General features: G+C 37.7%; 1 protein-coding gene across 1 annotated transcript in view; it reads right to left on the bottom strand.

The window, feature by feature from the left end:
* Nucleotides 1-346: 346 nt before the first annotated feature.
* Nucleotides 347-19,586, bottom strand: part of ERCC6L2 (ERCC excision repair 6 like 2) — a gene marked incomplete at its 3' end in the record, with an annotated part of 35,192 nt that continues 15,952 nt past the window's right edge. The window contains exons 8-14 of the mRNA XM_080363080.1: nucleotides 19,406-19,519; nucleotides 17,776-17,895; nucleotides 13,260-13,331; nucleotides 11,985-12,130; nucleotides 3,037-3,132; nucleotides 1,588-1,687; nucleotides 347-505 (exon numbers count right to left, since the gene is read on the bottom strand). Coding sequence (XP_080219206.1) covers nucleotides 347-505; nucleotides 1,588-1,687; nucleotides 3,037-3,132; nucleotides 11,985-12,130; nucleotides 13,260-13,331; nucleotides 17,776-17,895; nucleotides 19,406-19,519 — 807 coding nt within the window. The remainder of the gene's footprint in view (nucleotides 506-1,587; nucleotides 1,688-3,036; nucleotides 3,133-11,984; nucleotides 12,131-13,259; nucleotides 13,332-17,775; nucleotides 17,896-19,405; nucleotides 19,520-19,586) is intronic.

The raw sequence follows: 19,586 nt of genomic DNA, 5'->3' as shown, positions 1-19,586 counted from the left end.
CACTCTAAGCTAGTGATGAATAAACGGTGCACAAAGTTGACAATACATTCAAGTATCACAAACATAAGCTACAGCATTTTTATTAGGAAAATAAATATACTACCAAGCCTTTGAAAATCGTAATCCAAACTCTTCCCAGTTTTTTATTTGACTTAAGGAAATTTATCTGGTCCACATCAAAGTGATAAATTAGCATACCTATTTCATTTAAGGCACTTCATAGACAGGTACTTCCTAAGTGTTATCATTTAGTTTTATAAAGTGATTCCACTCAAAATTATGACAAAATTTCTCATGAGGAAAGGAAAAATGTAAAACTCGTATCTAAAAGTAAAAAAGTAGGACTTCACACCTCCAGGATCTCTTTGGTAAGACAGGACCCATGAGTCCTAAGTTTGAAAAGGTTATGGATCCCAAAAAGCTCTCCTTGATGCTCCTTTGATCCTTGCACTGCCTCAAAATACCGCTTGGCATTTTCACTTCCAACCACTGCACAGTGAAGTTGCTAAAACAGAACAACACAAGAGATTTCAGAAGTGTTTTCTTGAACAACATGTCAGAATTTCCTGGCATCTACATTATATAAACAGCTTTAGTTGGAGCAGGCAGAAATTCCTAAGGGAGGATATTTTGTTTTCATTTCCTCAGCAGATGTTGATATAATAGATTGTGGTACAATATGAATTTGCTTGGGTTTACTGAATTTAAAAAAATTCAAGACTTTTACTTCATTGTTGTCTAACATCAGGCACCTACTACAAATGCTACTGACACTCTTCTGTATTTTGACTGCTCCTCTTCCCTCAATATTCAAATCTTACAACTTTTTCATATTTCATTGCATTGTATGTTTACTTAGGACAAAATAAAGCCACAAGATTATTCCTACTGATCTCTGAATATTTTAATTATCATGGACTCTTGCTAAGTAGACTTGGCAAAAGTGACTTAAAAATCTTCCAGGTGAAAAGGAGAGTAAACAGTAAGGCAGAATTAAAACATTTTTGAAGTCAAACAGGTTTAGCTGCATTCCAGTGACTGCAAATTTTCAATACTTACACAATTGGTCTATTTGATTTTAAGTGGAAGAATGTGAAAACCGTGGTTTTATGGATACCAGACCTGTAATAGTTTTTGTAACTGTGTCTAAGCAGTTTGTAGTTCTTCATTTCTATTCATGACCCGTCCTAGCACTGAACGGGCATGTTCCTAGAAAGCACATCCCTTGAATTATGTAAACCAGTAACTCTACAGTCATATTCTAGTTTAACTATAGCTAAACACACTTTACATCTTCCTTGAATTATGCATAATATTTACAGAATTATACTTTGGGATACATATAGAACTTATAGAGGCTACTATTACGTTAGATTTCAATTTTACTTACATCAGATTCTTCAATCACGTATAATTACGTCAGACACCCGAACACTACTAATTTTAAAAAAATCAGCAATTTTTAAATCAAATAGATCCTTCAATAAGAATGCACTACAAATATGATAAAGCATTTTCACATAGTTTCATGAAAAGTATGGATGACAACATTTAGGTCTCTGAGACCACATTTGTATAGATCTTTACCTGCTTATAAACTTGTCGCAAGTACATCATCTCCTCCACAGTTCCCAAGGATATCAATCTGAACACTTTAACAGCTTTGTATTGGCCAATCCTATAAGCTCTGCAAGGACAGTGGCATATTAAAAACATTTTTAACAGTAAAAAAATGAGCGCTTTTAGGTGTGTAAAGCAAACAAATAAAAGCATTCCAATAAAACAGCAGTACTCTAAATCATTATTGCTTGGGTTTTGATTTTTGTTTTGATTTTTACTTTCCAAAAATTTTCCTCAGTATTTCTTTCTCTTTTCCTTTACCCTTAGTTTTCTATGTTTCTTCCCAGGCCAACACAGTAGAAAAATCTTTCTCCTCAGTTTGTATCACAAGGCCTGTCTCCCATCTCTCTTGAAAACACATCTCCCACTATGTTTTTGTTTGTTTGTTTGTTTCCATCTCTGTCTCTATCTGCTTTCACACAAGACATTCTCCTATTTGCATTATTTAGGAGTTAGATCATGGATTACTTGGGGCACTCTGTTCTTTCCTAACTTTATGAAGTACTTTGCAAGTTACACCATCACAAAAACAACTAATGAACAAACAATGTTCTACCTAAGCGGTAAATTCTGAGACTTCTAATAGATTATATTCTAAAAATTCAGGAGAAGTCAAACCAATTTATAGAAATGTGATCTTACAAAGATTTTTAAAAGACAGTCCCTTTCAACAATACACATTTCTGACACATATTTCTCTAGAACAGGTGCACATAAACACATCTTAGAAGTCAGAAAGACCCTTAAAACAGAGGTAGATAGTTGGATGGGAAAACAGATACAAGTTAATTTCTGCTCATGAAAATATATAAATCAGCTAAATTTTGAAGGCTTCCAATATTCTTTACGTCAGCTATTCAAAAATCTGTCCTGAATTCCCAGGGAAACATCCTATGGTCAAAAGCCCTGAAAGAAAAATCCAGATTCCTGGAAATACTCCAATGGCATAATATCAGAGACAGAACTGAGTGCTGAAAAGACACTAATCTCCACAAGGGTAAAGCAGAAAAGAACATAAATGTTTTTCTTTAAGGATTCTGGAATTCAAAACATCACTTGAACTAGGGTCAACTACAACATAGTGTGTCCTGACAAACACAAGAAAAATGCCATCCAGCTACACACACACGTTCCAGAGATCATAAAAAGTTGCAGAAATTCTGTGCGTGTTTGTTTATTTTTTAATGAGCCAACCATAAAAATAAAATGGAAAATAAGAATTAAAATTCTGGGTTAAAAATAAGAACATTAAAACTACAAAATAATTCAGCTGGAAATTTCTTACTATCCTGTGGACAAGTCAGACTATGTAAATAATTTCTTCCCTGATGAAAATTTTAGTTGGACAATCATATTACAGATTCAAAGCAAAAGAAGACTACAATATGGATCAAGGTCTGTGTTTTGAGAGTGTACCTGTCAATAGCTTGAAGATCATTTGCTGGGTTCCATGTAGGATCAAACAATATAACAATATTGGCACCAACAAAATTAAGACCCAGTCCACCAGCCCTAAAAATGAAAAACAAGAACAGTAAGAAAAACAGAATTTAAAAAATATTTTCAGTGTATTAGGTCCATATCAGTCTACACTTCACCAATAAAATAATAACAAAAAAGACCCCAATATTGATATTTAAATCAGTAGGCTACAGCTTTGTGTTACTGTTAATAACCACCAAGAACTCAAATAACCACTGCATAAAATCTAGCCTTCTCACCTAAGTATAAAAATTACAAAATGTATAAGGAACTGCTATGACCTTACTATAGTAAAAATCCTGATTGCTACTTCATACCCACTAAGGCTTACACAGGTCAACTCCCCCGATTACGATACTGAAATTCATAATCATCTTTATACAATTTAACATTACAGAAGTAGGAAAACCTTAAATAAAGAGTCTGCATTAAGTTTTACTCCCTGTAATCCCAGTACATGGCTTTGACAACAATGCCACACAGCTTCCACTAAAATGGTTACAGTTTAGGATAAGTTGTATCTGTAAGAATTAACAACTATCACAAGTGTGTAAGTCAACTATTAAAAATACAGTTTGCCATACAGCTGCTTATGAGCAATATTTATATTGCTCATTATAAGGAAAAAAGTCAATGTAAGAAAATTGTCTGCTGTGGAGGTCAGGAGTCACAGTGGTACTAGTTATGTCATCTTAAAATATTTAACAGCTCTAGTGTTCTTTCAGGTAAAGCCTGCAAGCCAGTAAAGAATTTGACCATTTGCCTGATCCGAGATAGCTAACTAACGCCCTGCTGAATCCAACAAAACTGTTCAGTTACTTGAAGTTTGGCATGTGCATAGCTGAATGATCTGATGGGAACAAAAGTGAGGAAAAATTCACTTCTCATTCAGCTGCAAAACAAGGAAATACTGAGAATTCTTTTCAGCTGGCTTAACCAACATTCCTACAAAAAGAGACAAGTTCCTTTACAAGCACATGCTAAGTACTATTATTAATTAAACTATTAAAGCAATTATTCACACTGGCATAGGCAACATGCATTTCAAGTGTGTTTTTTCCTGAAAAATTGCAAAATTGAAAAAGTCAATACCACTTAAATTACCAAGCACCTCATTTTAACAGATTCCTTCATATTCTGCTTGTCTAAAGCAGTGGGAAAGGTAAAGTTTCCAGGTATAAGAATGAATGGAAACAGAAAGCAAAAGCTTATGGAACCCCACCACTTTTTGGTCATCATGGAATCCTTGTCCATGTAAATACAGTTGTGGCCTCTTCCAGGTGTGGTGTGGTGGTGGGCTAGTTAAATCTGGAAAGGGAGAGGATGCGGGGAACCTGCCAATATTAACAGAGGTTTCTGGAGGATGAGTGTTCTCAAAGTTTGAAATGCTGAATAAAAATCTTTGTATTTTTCAGAATACCTTACTGTATTTTGGAATTTTAGTGTATTTCTTTTTCGTGAGGATAGAATTCAGCCTCTCATCTTACCAAACCAACATTGCAGTCAGACTGACACATCAGTCAATATGTTTTTCCAAATGCTTTCACATAAAAAATTGCAATATTTGGAACTGAAATATGAATTAAACCTCAGTGCAAAGCCTTAGTGTAAGTAAATCAGACTGACTATAAAAACTAATTAAACAGAATATTTAGCTTTATAACAATTTTGCTTTTCAATATTTTTAGGTATACCACAAAAATTCAGATACTCCAAAACAGAAAAAGAATTACTCCTATTATCCTTCACGGACAGAATGAATGCAGCAGTTAGTTTGTGTACTCTAAAGAATATCTTCCATTTTAAATATCATTTTAACTAGCATTTGGTCAATACCGCAAAATGGTCAATGCAAATGAAGAGTCCTGCATGAGAAGTCTTATTACAGTTCTGTTACAGTTTTCAAAATATCACCTTATTTAAAAACTGTGTTAAATAGATAGCTTGTTATTACATACTGTTGCAGACAACTTAATAGTTCAATGTTCAGAAGTTACAAAGCAATAGTGCATTAGGAAAGTTTCCAAGAAAGCTCTGACTACATAATTTCATTTACTGAGGTGAGTTTTTTATAGTTTATTAAGTTCTCTGTTTTAGTGAGATCCTCCAACTGAGAGTTCCTTTAATATGATTACATGCACATTAAAAATTACTTGCAACATAAGTTCTGAATAATTCCACTTAAATGAAGCCTTGTAAAAATAAAAAGTAATCTGCAACAGCCCAGTAATAGAGAGGAACAGAGAATGCTGTAGGTAGAATGGAAGTGCATATGGTGACTTTTCATGATAAACTGTCTACGTATTTCTGCAACCATCATCTCTTGATCATCTAAGCACTTCTCTCTACATGATAAACTGAGAAGCAGAAGTAGAATTTCATTTATAACTATTCTGAAGGAACAAATCTGGAAAAAGATTAATGTGGAAAACCAAAATCCAGTGATTTAGCTCTAAAGGTGGGAATATTCCCTGCTCTGATTTCTTCCAGAACAGTACAATGGAACAGGACTGCACAGACTTCAGTATTGTACATGTAAACTTCCCTTTCTTTTGGTTAAACAGCATCAAAGTTGCAAGCTCTGACGTTTTCCTATCAAGTTATAGCAAATCCAGCAATTATTTTAATGTTTCTAAGCATGTGCAAAAATCCCCTTCTCTTCTTCCAAATAACTATACATTTTCGCAGTAACCCAAGCACAGAACTGAAGGATTCTGAAATAGATTTTACTTCATGAACCTCAGAAGTTCCAAGAGATGTATAGCTATTTTTCCATAGAGTTCAAGGTTGAAATTCATGATGTATACCTAATGGTTCTGGGGCAAAGAAGGAGGACGGTCTCTGCTGTGACTAACCCACCCTTCCAAGTTCCCCTGCAACATAAGTATGAGGTTCTGCAAGTGGAACCAAACTACAGTATTGAGGAAGGTGATTTAACTAAGTTGGAGGTGGTGCAGAGGATAAGTCAACCTGTACCCCCCATCAAAATAGCTCCCACAAAGAAAAAAAAAATGGCAGGTAGTGGAAATAGGAGACTCCTATCCTGATCCACTTCTTAGGGCTGTTCGCTGCCTCCCTGGGGCCAGGGTTAAAGAGGTGAAAACTTCCTGCCCTGCTTAGGCCCTCAGATTATTAACCTCTAGCAATTTTTCAGGTAGGCATTGATGAGCCTGAAAAGGGAAATCCAAAAGTAATCAAAAGGGACTTCAGAGCCTTGGGATGACTGGTTAAGGGATCAGGAGCACAAGTAGTGTTCTCATCTGTCCCCTCAGTTGCAGGGTATGATGAGGGAAACTGCAGGAAGACCCAGCAGATCAGTACCTGACTGGTGTCACGAGCAGAATTTGGGTTTTTTTGATTATGCGTCAGCTTACATGACACCTGGCCTGCTAGCAACAAATACAACATACCTGTCTCAAAGGGTGAAAAGGATCCTTGGGCAGGAGTTAGCAGGACTCATTGAAAGAGCTTGAAACTGGATTTGAAGGGGGAGGGGGAAAACATCAGGTGCAGCAGAGACAAACGCAAGAGCGGCATGCCAGCCTTTGAGGGAAAGGGTGATAGAGAGGCCCCTTGGTCTGCTGTCTCTGTGGAGGCAGGGGATGGAGAGCCATGTTGTTAGAAGAGACACAAAAGTTATAGATGGAAACCATGGAAGCTCCTGAGAACATCCACAAAGGAAATAGGGCTTCTCACTGCAAAAGATGAAGTGCATCTATAGGAATGCACACAGCATGGACAACAAACAGGAGGAGCTGGAAGCCATTGTGCAACAGAAAAACTGCAATGTAGTTACCATCACAGAAACATGGTGGGATCACTCACACAATTGGAATGTTGCATTGGATGGCGTCAACTCTTCAGAAGGGATAGGCAAGGAAGGAGAAGAGGTTGGGTAATCCTGTATGTGAGCGAGTGTTTTCATTGTCTGGAGCTTGACAATGGTGATGATACGGTTGAGTGTTTATGGGGAAGAACCAAGGGGAAGGCCAACAAGGTGGACATCCTGGTAGGGTTCTGTTACAGACCACCCAATCAGGATGAAGAGGTAGACAAAATATTTTGCAGGCAGCTCAGAGAAGTCTCACAGTCACTAGCCCTTGTTCTTGTGGGGGACCTCAACATATCAGATGTCTGCTGGAAATACACCACAACAGAGAAGAAGTGGTCTATGAGGCTCCTGGAGTGTATGGAAAACAACTTCTTACCACAGCTGGTCAGTGAACTGACCAGGGACGGTGCCCCACTGGATCTGTTGTTTGTGGATAGAGAAGGACTAGTGGGTAGCATGTTGGCTGGAGGTTGTCTTTGGCACAGCAATCATGAAATGACAGAGTTTTCAATTCTTGAACAAGTAAGGGGAGTGGTCTGCAAAACTGATATTCTGGACTTCTGAAGGGTGCACTTTGATCTGTTCAGAAGGCTGGCTGGCAGAGTCCCTTGGAAAGCAGTCCTGAAGGACAAAGGCTGGTCACTCTCCAAGAAGGAAATCTTAGAGGTGCAGGAGCAGCTGTCCCCACATACTGAAAGGCAAGCCAGCAGGGAAGAAGACCAGCCTAGTTGAATACAGAGCTTTGGCTGGAACTCAAGAATAAAAGGAAAATTTATAACCTCTGAAAGAAGGGGCAGGTAAGTCAGGAGGACTACAAGGATACTGTGAAGTTATGCAAGGAGAAAATTAGAAAGGCCAAAGCCTAACTAGAGCTGTGCCTGCCTACTACTGTAAAAGGGAACAAAAAATGCTTCTACAAATAAATTTGCAACAAAAGAAGGGCTAAGGAGAAGCTCGACCCTCTGGTGGATGCAGGGGGAGACAGTAACAGAGGATGAGGGAAAGGCTGAGGTACTAAATGCCTTCTTTGCTTCAGTCTTTAACAGTCGGAACAGTTGTGTTCCAGGTACACAGCCCCCTGATATGGAAGACAGGGATGGGGAGCAAAATGAAGTCCAAATAATTCAAGGGGAAATGGTTAGTGACCTGCTACACCACTTGGACAGACACAAGGTCTATGGGGCCAGACAGGATCCATCCAAGGGTGCTGAGAGAGCTGGCACGGATGCTCATGAAGCCACCTTCTATCATTTATCAGCAGTCCTGGCTAACTGGAGAGGTCCCAGTTGATTGGAAGTTGGCAAATGTGACACCCACCTTCAATAAAGGCCAGAAGAAGTATCTGGAGAATTACAGGCCTGTCAGTCTGACCTCAGTGCCCATGAGGGTCATGGAGCAGATCATCCTGAGTGACATCATGTGGCACATACAACACAATAAAGTGATCAGGACAGTCAGCATGGGTTTATGAAAGGCACGTCCTGCTTGACCAACCTGATCTCCTTCTATGAAAAGGTGACGCACGTAGTGGATGAGGGAAAGGCTGTGGATGTTGGCTACTTGGACTTCAGTAAAGCCTTTGACACAGTTTCCCACAGAATTATCCTGGAGAAGCTGGCAGTTCATGGCCTGGATGAGCATACTCTTCACTGAATTAAGAACTAGCTGGATGGACAGGACCAAAGAGTTGTGGTGAATGGAGTCAAATCCAGTTGGCAGCCAGTCATGAGTGGTGTTCCCCAGGGTTCAGTATTGGGGCCAGTTCTGTTTAACCTCTTTATCAATGATCTGGATGAGGGGATCAAATGCACTCTCAGTAAGTTTGCAGATGACACCAAGACAGGCTGGAGTGTTGATCTACTTGAGGGCAGGAAGGCCATACAGAGAGATGTGGACTGGCTGGATCATTAGGCTGAGGTCAATTGAATGAAGTTCAACAAGGCCAAGTGCCAGGTCCTGCACTTGTGTCACAAAAACCTCAGGCTGTGCTACAGCCTCAGGGAAGAGTGGCTGGAAAGCTGCTTGGCGGAAAAGGATCTGGGGGTGTTGGTTAACAGTCAGCTGAATACGAGCCAGCAGTGTGCTCAGGTGGCCAAAAAGGCCAACAACACTGTGGTCAGCAGGCCTGGGGAAGTGACTGTCATCCTGTACTCAGCACTGGTGAAGCACCACCTCAAATCCTGTGTTCAGTTTTGGCCCCCTCACTACAAGAAAGACATTGAGGTGCTGGGGAGAGTTCAGAGAAGGGCAATGAAGCTGGTGAGGGGCCTGGAGCATAAGTCTTCTGAGGAGCAGCTGAGGGAAGTGGTGCTGTTTAGGCTGGAGAAAAGGAGGCTGAGGGGGGAACCTAACGCTCTATGACCACCTGACAGGAGATTGTAGGAGAAGAGACCAATACCCTCCATGCTAAGTAACAAGTGATAGGGCGAGAGGAAATGAGCTCAAGTTGCACCAGGGGAGGTTTAGGTTGCATATTAGGAAAAACTTCTTAATGGAAAGTGTTGTCAAGCACCAGAGTAGCCTGCCTATGGAAGTGGTTGAGGTACCATCCCTGGAGGTGTTTAGAAGGTTCTAAATAGATGAGGTTCTTAAGCACATGGTTTACTGCCAGGGTTAGGTTATGGTTGGACTTTGTTCAATCTTGAGGGCCCCTTCCAAGCAAAATGATGCTATGATATTAACAAGCTCTGAAAAAAATAAATAGTATTTTCTCTCAACACCTATAAAATATATTTATCCATATAGCTATATTAATAAAAGCATTCTGGATAGCTATATGACTGTGTTTGATACATACATAAACCGCAACACTTGAGGTCAAGCTACGTAGATACAGATAGACAGATTTTTTTTTTTTATTGTTTAAGGCCTCATTTCTCAAAACACTCTCCAGCCAATTAAAATCAGAATTTCAAAATGTCTGTAGGCTATACATAGGCAATTCCAGTCAGAAACAACATTTTGCTGATATAAAAAAAAAAAAATATGAAACTGGACCATTATAATGTTAATAGTGAAGTCATCACCATTGTATGTACTGTAAGTTGCTAATTTAAAGATTGGAGCTTCCTGTTTAAAGTTGTGTGTTAACTGTGCCAGTGGAATATAATGGTAAATTCAAGATCACTATGCAGGGAATTTATCATTTGCAGAATTCACTTCTGCAGCCAAAAGAATGTGCAAGTATTTTCAGTAAAAATCAACATTTGGCTCTCCGAGCAATGGGACTTTCAGAAGACATACAAGTTGACTACACATAACAGACAGCCAAAAACTTTGCAAGGAAGTACAGACAGAAGAGTATGACCCAATTCTGTCAACTGACTGAGTGCTGAGAAATAAAGAATATACTGTAAAGTTCTAATGCCTGAAATCTGAGTAAGAGGAAAGATTAATCTCTTGTAGAGTAGAACGAGGATAAATAACTTTCTGATTTTTAAAGGATTACAAAATTAAAGCTGCTTCCATTACTGTATGTCAAGCAAGCAAAAATATCACTTCTTGTTATCTGCAATAAACTACACACACAATTGCACCTTCTGTTTTGCTTAGTAAACACTGGTTATATTGACTGCAATTCCATCATTGTTGTCTCCTTCCATCTACTCAGTAATATGAGAAACACTAAAAGTAACAGAATCAAGACTCTCATCTCAAGCACTATCAGCAGGCATGGAAAGTTTACCAGTCTCTGTATTTACAAGTTCTCACAACAGAGAGGAGAAAGTTCGTCTCTGTTTACCTGACCTTCATTTTTATTTCTATGTAAATGTGTAGAATCATAGAATACCAAGTTGGAAGAGATCTCAAGGACCACTTGGTCCAACCTTTCTCAGCAAAAGCACAGCCAAGAAAAGATGGCCTAAAACCCTGTCCAGCTGAATCTTAAAAGTGTCCAATGTTGGGGAATCCACCACTTCCCTGAGGAGATCATTTCAATGGCTGATTGTTCTCATAGTGAAAAATTTCCCTCGTGTCCAAATTAACAGAAAAGATCTCAAAAGCTTATAATTAAGCAACTAAACTAGACTGATAGAAGCACAAACTAGGGAGTGTTTCCTAATGCTATGCATGCAGTAATTCCCTGCTGTCTTCAGAGACAATGACTGGGGACTTATGAAGGTCAGAGGAAGCTGATGGCCAGATTCCACAGTTGATGGAAATTACAAAAAAAAAAAAAATGCATAGCCAACACCACAAATCTCCTCACACCCTGCCCACATTCACCAGAGACTACCCGAAGACAGTTCTGACATACACTTGCAATAGTCCTTTAAGATTATGTCTAACTTCTAACAGCCCCTTTGCATGTTGCATCAAGTTTCACTGAGTTTTTCTCTGGGCAGGAAGAAAAAGTTTCTTTGTTCCCTTTCTGCCCTTGTCTGGTAACAAACTCCACCCAAGATGAAACACGGAAGTATCAAGAATTAAGATCATAATAGTTTTCGTTCAACATATTGCTCCATTTTAAAACAATTCACTATCCATCATAAATAGATAAGCAAATCTGATAGGTAAATACATATTTTTAAAGACAATCAAGGATTGTTCAAAGTATTTTAAATAGACATATGCAATTAACATGGTTAATAAATTAGAGTAATACCAAGAATTATTTTTTCAGTTCAACATAGCACTTGATGTTCACACTCACTTGCTAGTTGTACTAGCACAGTACAATAAATGTCTATAATGAAATGAAAGCTTTTTGTGGATAATGACATAATAGAACTGTTTTAACAATAACGTTTCAAAACTGTTTCCTCGCTCCTAAAGTAACTGGAAATTTAAAATTAGCATTCAGAAGACCCGCTTTGTTTCAGATCTTAGAAATCCTTATAAAGCAGAACAGAAGGAAACAGAAAGTCTCTATATATTTTGAGAAGCTTCATACTGCAGCAGTGAGCCTGTGTTTACTGACAGACAAGAGGACAACTTACTTTCTCAAAACAGTAACCCATCGCAAGGTCAGCAAGCAAAATGCAGAGTAACCTATTTACTAAACACTAGAAAGGCAGAATAAAACAGACTACGAGTTAAATTTTCTTACATTGTAGATACAAGACATATGTTAATTTCTTGAGTGCTGTTGAACTCTCTTACAATTCTGGTCCTATCTTCTGATTTTGTATTTCCATCAAGTCTCCGGTAGTCTAGCCCAGATGCCATACAGTATTGTTCCAGCACATCTAGCAACTGGGTAGAAAAATGAAAGAAAAAGATTAAGTGCTTACTGTTATCTTTATAATTAAATATAATCACAAAGGCCATGTTTCTGAAATGTATTGTCAATAAGCCAAGCATTCAAAATGAGAGTAAATCTTTGCTGTTTTGAAATCATCATCATTGACTCTCTTTAGCTATGATTCTATGGCACTCGAGGTGACTGATGTTGGTCTGCTGTGGTCTCGCTCAGTCCTCCAACCCTGGTTGGCTGTCTCACTTCTAAATGATGCTGATCAGTTAAATACAATAATGTGGGCAGGCAACCTACAATGACTTGAAATGTAGTAAAAGAGCACCAGAGCCAGCACAAAGAAAGACACTGGTATGCACAGTCATACTTCAGAGGGTTGAAGTTAAACACACTGCAGTAACCAGCAATCAATCTGGTCTCAAACACTGTCAAGCACAGCCGAAGACACATGAGCATTGCACTACTGCATTTAAATATTAAACTTGCAGTCTTCCTTTAAGCTACAAATGTATTAAATATTTAAGACTCTGAACTGTCATTCACACTATTGTATTTTAATACTGTTAAGTGCCATCATTACAAATATTTAAGAGAAGAAAACCATGTTATAGACAGCACAATTTCAAGAAACATTACTCCCTAACAAGAAAATCAAGGACCAAGTCCCTTAAAAGCGAAAAACACAGTTTGAACTGTTTTAAGTTCAAACCACTTGGTGTAGCAAGTCTCAGGGTTGAAGTTTCATCACTGCTGACGGTCAAAGTCAGTAGAGCAGAGGAAATTTAACTACTTTCAGTGCTAACACAAAGGTTATATGATACTTAAGTCATCCTTTACTGTGACATCATTCTAACCCAGGACATACAAGCTGAACACAGTATGAGCTATCTACATCTGAAGTAACGCAACAGTTTTTAAAAGGAAGGTAGCAGAGTGTTATATTTGTTTTGCCATCACCATTTTTATTATAACATAAGGTTTCAAAACACTTCTGGAGTACGCCACACTGTCATCATTATTTCCCATAGTACAGAGAGAAAGGAAATATGGTTAACAGCTGCCACCTCACTGGTTCATGCTTCAGAACCTCCTGCTGCAGTTAATTGATAAAAATCATATGGAGCTCACCTTTGTGGAAAAGGAAAAAAGAAGAACTTTATCTCTGTTTTTTCGGAAGTGATTTAAAAGCTGCTGAAGGACCTGTAAATAAATCCCAGAAAAAATGAAGATACGTTATCAACAGGCCATCTCACATACACTTACTTGTGTTTTCAACCTTTAAACAGGCTACACTGTAATTAGTTGTTTGCAAAGCCAAACAGAGGAATAAAAACACTAGAAACATAGTAAATGTGCCAAAGGTAATGGAGATGCTGGACCTATGCATTTTTCAGCGATCTACATGGAAATCCTGCTGTAAAAAGGCAATCATACCACTAACATGTAAATTCAGAAGCTATTTCTGTCTGCATAGACACTGCACTTATCTCTTGCACTAGCTCAGCTTGCGAATTTTTGCATTTAACAAATGCACACAGTTACCCTGAAAACACAAAGGTCTGTTTAAATTTTCTGTAGCACATCTGAGTTCAGAACTTCTTGGTTCTTGTCTTCTTAAAATAATCAGTGAGATGTATGCCCCTCCCCGCTCCCACTCTCATCCGTTGCTCTGTTTACAGTAGGATCCAACTTCCCAGACTCTGCACAGGCCTTGAAATGCCAATAATCTGCCCACACACACTGTTCTTCTGGTGGGGAAGCAAATAATCCAGAGCCTTGTGTATAATAGTGATACTGTTATTTTCAAAAGAAGCATGTCCACATCTGGCAATGGCAGCTCCAGAGTACCGTGCAGAAGCAATACACAAAGGGGAAAGAAGAATTTTCTGTACCACGTCTGTAGCTTTCTCCCACTGGGCAATAACTATTTAAAAAAATCCTATTTATTCACTGATAAATACATAAATGGTTAATCAACACTGATTTCACAAAAAGGCTAACAAACTTTTGACAACCAAATAATGATGAAAGTTTATATTAATTTTACAGTTCTGGATAATATCTAGAATTTAAAATAGTAATCATACATCACTTAAATTCTTTTGGATATGTTAGCCAGCCAGTTACAAGTGAAAACAAGGTACAAACAAGGTAATTTTTGCCTGGTTCCATCATACAAGGACATATAAACCAGGGTTTATTTTACTGGGAAAAAAAATTCACATCAGGTAATTTAACAAGAGCTAAATGATTTTGCATTTGCATTTTATTTAGCCACATTAAGAAAAAGAAATAGAAGAAAAACAGTGACGTGCTTTTAGAGTAGAAGGAATTTGGCTACTGTATTATTGTTTTTATTATTTAAGTATAGGTCAAATAATGAATTTACTACAGGACAACACACAAACAAATCCACTCAGTTTGTTTAAATAAAATGCATCAACGTCACAGACATTGTGATTTTAAGTATTTTGGAGTAATGAACAGCTCTGATGACCCAGGAAAAGTAATGAATGGTTTTGCACCAAAGAGAAATAAATTCTATGCTTGCACACCAGAGTATTATCCTAGAAGTTGTCAGTCTGAAAAAGATCATACTCAAGCAAAAGTAATATGTTCTTTGTAAGAGTCCGCATGGATTTAAATGCATATTTCCCCATTACTACACATTGTGAGTTGTCTGACTGTGATGAAATTGTCCCTCTCACATATGAGAATACCTTGCTTATATACCAATGTCTGAGTCAGCCTACAGTGTTTTAAGCCTTCTAAACCACACCAGCCTGGGTTTAGGGTTATGTTTAACAGTGGAGGCTACTATTATTTCCAAAGTGCTCTGATAGACTTCCATTTCCCTACTGAAATAATGATAGTATGCCAGGCAAAAATAGGAATAACTATGTTGGATTGATTAATTTAAGATAATTATAATTAATAACAGTATTCCAAAATTCCACAAATGGATGTCTGTGGAAATATTATACATGTAGTTAAAAAAAAAAAGTTATTTCAAGTGTCCAGATACTCAACAGCCCTTTTCATTTAGAAATCATATAGAGTGTCTCTGAGCCAAAATTTTAGCAAAATAGTAGAAATAATCAGACAAAGTAGTAATGAGAACTAATGCAGGCTTTTAAAACTACCCTCATTCATCTTGCTTCTTTTCCAAGCAGTCCCAGATACTTCTGCATGGACAATTTGCAATCCCTGTGTTGCAAAAGTAATGGAATCTCTTGCCCTTACACTTTGCAGGTCCCCACTGTCTTACTTCATGACAGAAAAATGGTGGTTTCCAACTAAGACAGTACACTCCTTTCATCTCAATTCTCACATATTCAACTACTTTAAGTCAAAAATCTAGGCGTGAAGTTCACCTTGCAATAGGAAGTGTAAGCCAAGTATTCTGAAAACAGAATTTTTACAGAAATTTATACTGCACATCTCATCTCTCATCTACCAAACATACCGAAGAAATATTTTTCAACATAAATATTACTTCAAAACCACAAGATCGGATTTGAAAATCCCGTTTCCCATGATATACACTGCACTGGTTTTAAAAAATTGAAATTCTCCACGTCAAGGCTCTTCTCAATAATATGTGCTTGTTTGGGGTTTGCTTTTGAGGGGGATTGTGGGTTTGTCTGGGTTTTTTGTTCGGTTTGGTTCTCTTTTTTTGTTTTGTTTTTGTTTTGTTTGTTGATGGGTTGTTGTTTTCTTTGTTGTTTTTGTTTTTTTTTTTTCTTCTGCAGTTACCAACAATCTATATTAAAAATACCTCAAAATACAGGAATATCAATCAATACAGACTGATAACAAGCTAAAAGCTCAAAAATTAAATAAAAAGCAGAATATACCAGAAAAGTCTCTAGTGAGATAGAATTAAGACAAGAATTAGATGATTCACTAACAAAAAAAAAAAAAGCAGGACTAACCATCATGCTAGTAGCTGTTTTTAATCACATTTCTCATCTCATTCTACTTATGTTTGGAAAATTTATCCAAAAATGTAAACTGGTCAGCCACTTATGTACTGGTAGCTCAGAGATTCATTTTTCTTACCATGTGAGTCTCCTCAGTGTTCCAAGTAAACATTCAACCTGTCTGACATCTTATCAGTATCAAGCCATCAGCACAAGCTCAGTATACTTAAGATCACAGCCTCTGCTCTTTTGCCACCTTGGTTATGTTCTTACTCTGGCACTGTCACGGCAGAACCTTCTTGCCACCCCAGGCCACTGAACACAGCCAAGGTTACAACCAACCCAGACAGATACAGCCAGCTGCACACCTGAGAAGACACTGCAATCTACAGTGTCCCAGAAACAATTCAGACTTCTGGCCACAGTTTGCAAGAGGTTCCTCCAAACAGGCAGCTTTGTAAGCTGCAGGCTGTAAAGTCACATGATGTTCGAATCTCTGCCTTAACTCAGCCTTTTCTGCTTGCTTGTGTTGTTGACTACTCTCTCAAAACACACAGAACGAAAATGTTGTAAGGCAATGCTGGAGCAAAGTATAAATAGCCCCAAAATACAAATTTCAAGAGAAAGAAAAATTAGTTTCAACCAATAAAAGAGATTCATAAGCACCACTGAAGATCATGGACTTAGTTTTCACATGTACGTATTAAGTATTTGCTGGTAGTTAATTAACAATAAAATTGACTTTCATGAGATTAAGAGTACATAACAAAACAAATATGCAGGCCTCTCACACGTATGCAATAATAGAAAATAAGTTGCTTGCATAAAAACTAATCAATAAAATGACAACACCTATTGCTGTAAGAAAAAAGTGGTCCTACCACTGCCCCCCAACCAGTCCCAACCAGCAATTGTGAATATCCAAGTTCACAGGGAACAAAAACAGAGCTCCTCACCCTCCAGTTGCTCTCAGCTCAGGAACTCCTAAACCTAGTATTGTTCTCTTTTTAATTAGCTACATTAGACATCTTTGTCAGTTATTCATCCTGCTCCCCTCTGAAATCAGAGAAATTCACAGTTTCTCAGGTAAGGAGTTTAAAACAGGTTTACATTAAACATCTTTATTTTGTTAATCTTTAGTGTGGCTCCAATTGGATTCATTTGGTGTCACATTCATCCTAAGACTTTTTTCCAGGCTGGAAAGTCCCAGCCTGCTTGGCTGCTTTTGTCCCACAGGACTGATCACCTTTGTGGCCCTTCTCTGAACCTTGGAAGGTCTAACATTTTTGAGAAGAGGGACTGGAACTACCCACAATACTGAAGGTGTGCACAAATCATTAACTCCATAACAATTTCGGTTTGCTCTCTTTTGACTTTCTCAAATGTTCCTGACTGTCACTGAGTCCATGGTTTCATGGAATTATGTGGCATAGTATTGCAACCCTAACCCCTTTGACTGTAAGGGTCATTTCTATGCCTTGCACTGCATATGTGAAGCTAACATCTTAGGATACCTTAGCATCACAGACCACTCTTATCCTCTCTCTGCTCAGAGGCACCCTAAGCCATGACAGGAGATACCTGCTGTGGCACCCACCACCATAAACAGAATGATTAAAAAACTACAACTATTAGATGTATATTTTCTTACATCCATTTACTACAGCAACAGATCTATTACTATTACTAATACTTATTTTTCTTCTAAAGAACAGGTTTACCTTCATTTTTCCACTGTACTTTGGATCTGAAATTGTTTCAAAGGCCGCATCTTTGCTTAACTGCACAAAATCTGGAAAACTGGAAAATACCTGGGCGCACACCCGTTTGATATGTGCTTCCTGAAACAAAACCAGAAAGTTTGAATAGCCATTAAAAATTAGAGCTACATTGGGATACCAGTAAGCCATACAAGCAGTTAAACAGGTTGAAACAAGTGATGTGTTGAAGTAACTCAAGCAGAAAGAGTTACGTGTTTTTATTCAGTTCACTAGAGAAGCAATGGATAAAACATCTCCTGTGTGTTTTGATTTGTTTCATTGAAAAAAGAAAGAGGGTCTAAAGCTGAAATTGTGGATTTGAGATACTAGAGTAAGACATGTCAAAAATTTATTCTGAGCAGAGACTGATATAGGACTAGCCAGAATTGTCAAGCACAAGCACTCTGTTGTCTCAAAGTCTGCATTATCCAACAGTTACACATTGGCACTTCTCTTGACCGTCTGGGATGATAAGACAATATGGGAATTACAAAATGTCCCACTGATACAACAAAACACAATATAAGAAATGCATTTAAACTTTCAAAAGCAACATGAAGCTTGCTGTTAGAATTTGGGTAGCTCTGAACTTGAACAGGACCTCACACTTCAGGTCTGCTTTTCCAGAGGAGCAGAAAAGATCTCGTCTCTCACCTAAGAATAACACATGTGATGGACTTTAGTACTACAGGTACGAAATATTACAAAATATCATGGGTTTTTTACAGTAGATTTTTGAGAGGTTACTAATGCTGTATGCGGTAGAAGACAGTAAGTCTCAAAATACTCACATGCTGTATTTCAGTTGCTATTTTAACACTCAAAAGTTATTACAACAAAAACTACATACACAATATACAAAAAACCCCCAATGAAAACATTTGGGTATACACTGCCTAGAAGGGCCTAGACACTACCAGTAACATTTCCTAAAAAGCAAAACTGCTTTAATGGAACCAACTTGCCAAAATTAGCTAGGATTTTCTCTTTTCCATTCTTTTGCCATGTTTGAGAGGAAGTGGTAACATCCCTACAACCCTTTGCTCTTTCTTGAATCCGAAAGATCAAATATAAGCATTTTTTAAAACATTGCAATTTGTGGGTCTTATAGCTTACCTGCCACAGTAACGAGACAAAATTATACTATTCTCTTGTTAAACATTTTCTACTAAAACATATTTGTCATTATTTAAAGAAGCTCATCCCTGAATATAAGGTACAAGAGGGAAAAAAACCCATGTTCTCATTGCCTATTATTTATTTACAAAAAGATATTTCTCCTACTAGGTACTTGTGATAAATCAAACAGAAAAGTCACTATTGGAAATCACTAAAAATTACTCCCCCCACAAAGATCTTCAGCATTTCTATTGCATTTATTTTCAGATATGTATCAACTAAATTAATATACTGGTGCATAACATTTGTATCTGTAAGGGCTGTACACTGCACTATTGAATGGAAAAGGAATTTTGCAAAACATCTTCATTTCAGTTAGTTAAAATTAAAAAGGAGGACAGCAGCATCTTTTATTTGAGAATTTTCATCCAATTTTCTATAAGTCCATTATTTAGATACATGTGAAACTAACCTGCTGCTTGCTAGTGTTGTCCGTCTGCAGGAGTGCAGCGTGATTTGCAACCTTCCGTAGGATTGTCAGGTAACTGAAGCGCAGTGACTTAATTGTTTCACCATGAGCATTTACCTACAAAAGGAAAAACAAAAAAGAATGTTTATGCAAACAAATGCTCCCTAAACAGAGAAATAATCTA

The sequence above is a fragment of the Nesoenas mayeri genome, assembly GCF_963082525.1.
Source record: "Nesoenas mayeri genome assembly, chromosome: Z".
Classification (NCBI taxonomy): Eukaryota; Metazoa; Chordata; class Aves; order Columbiformes; family Columbidae; genus Nesoenas; species Nesoenas mayeri.
The sequence above is the reverse complement of the archived record's forward strand: the minus strand, read 5'-3'. Positions and strand labels throughout refer to the sequence as shown.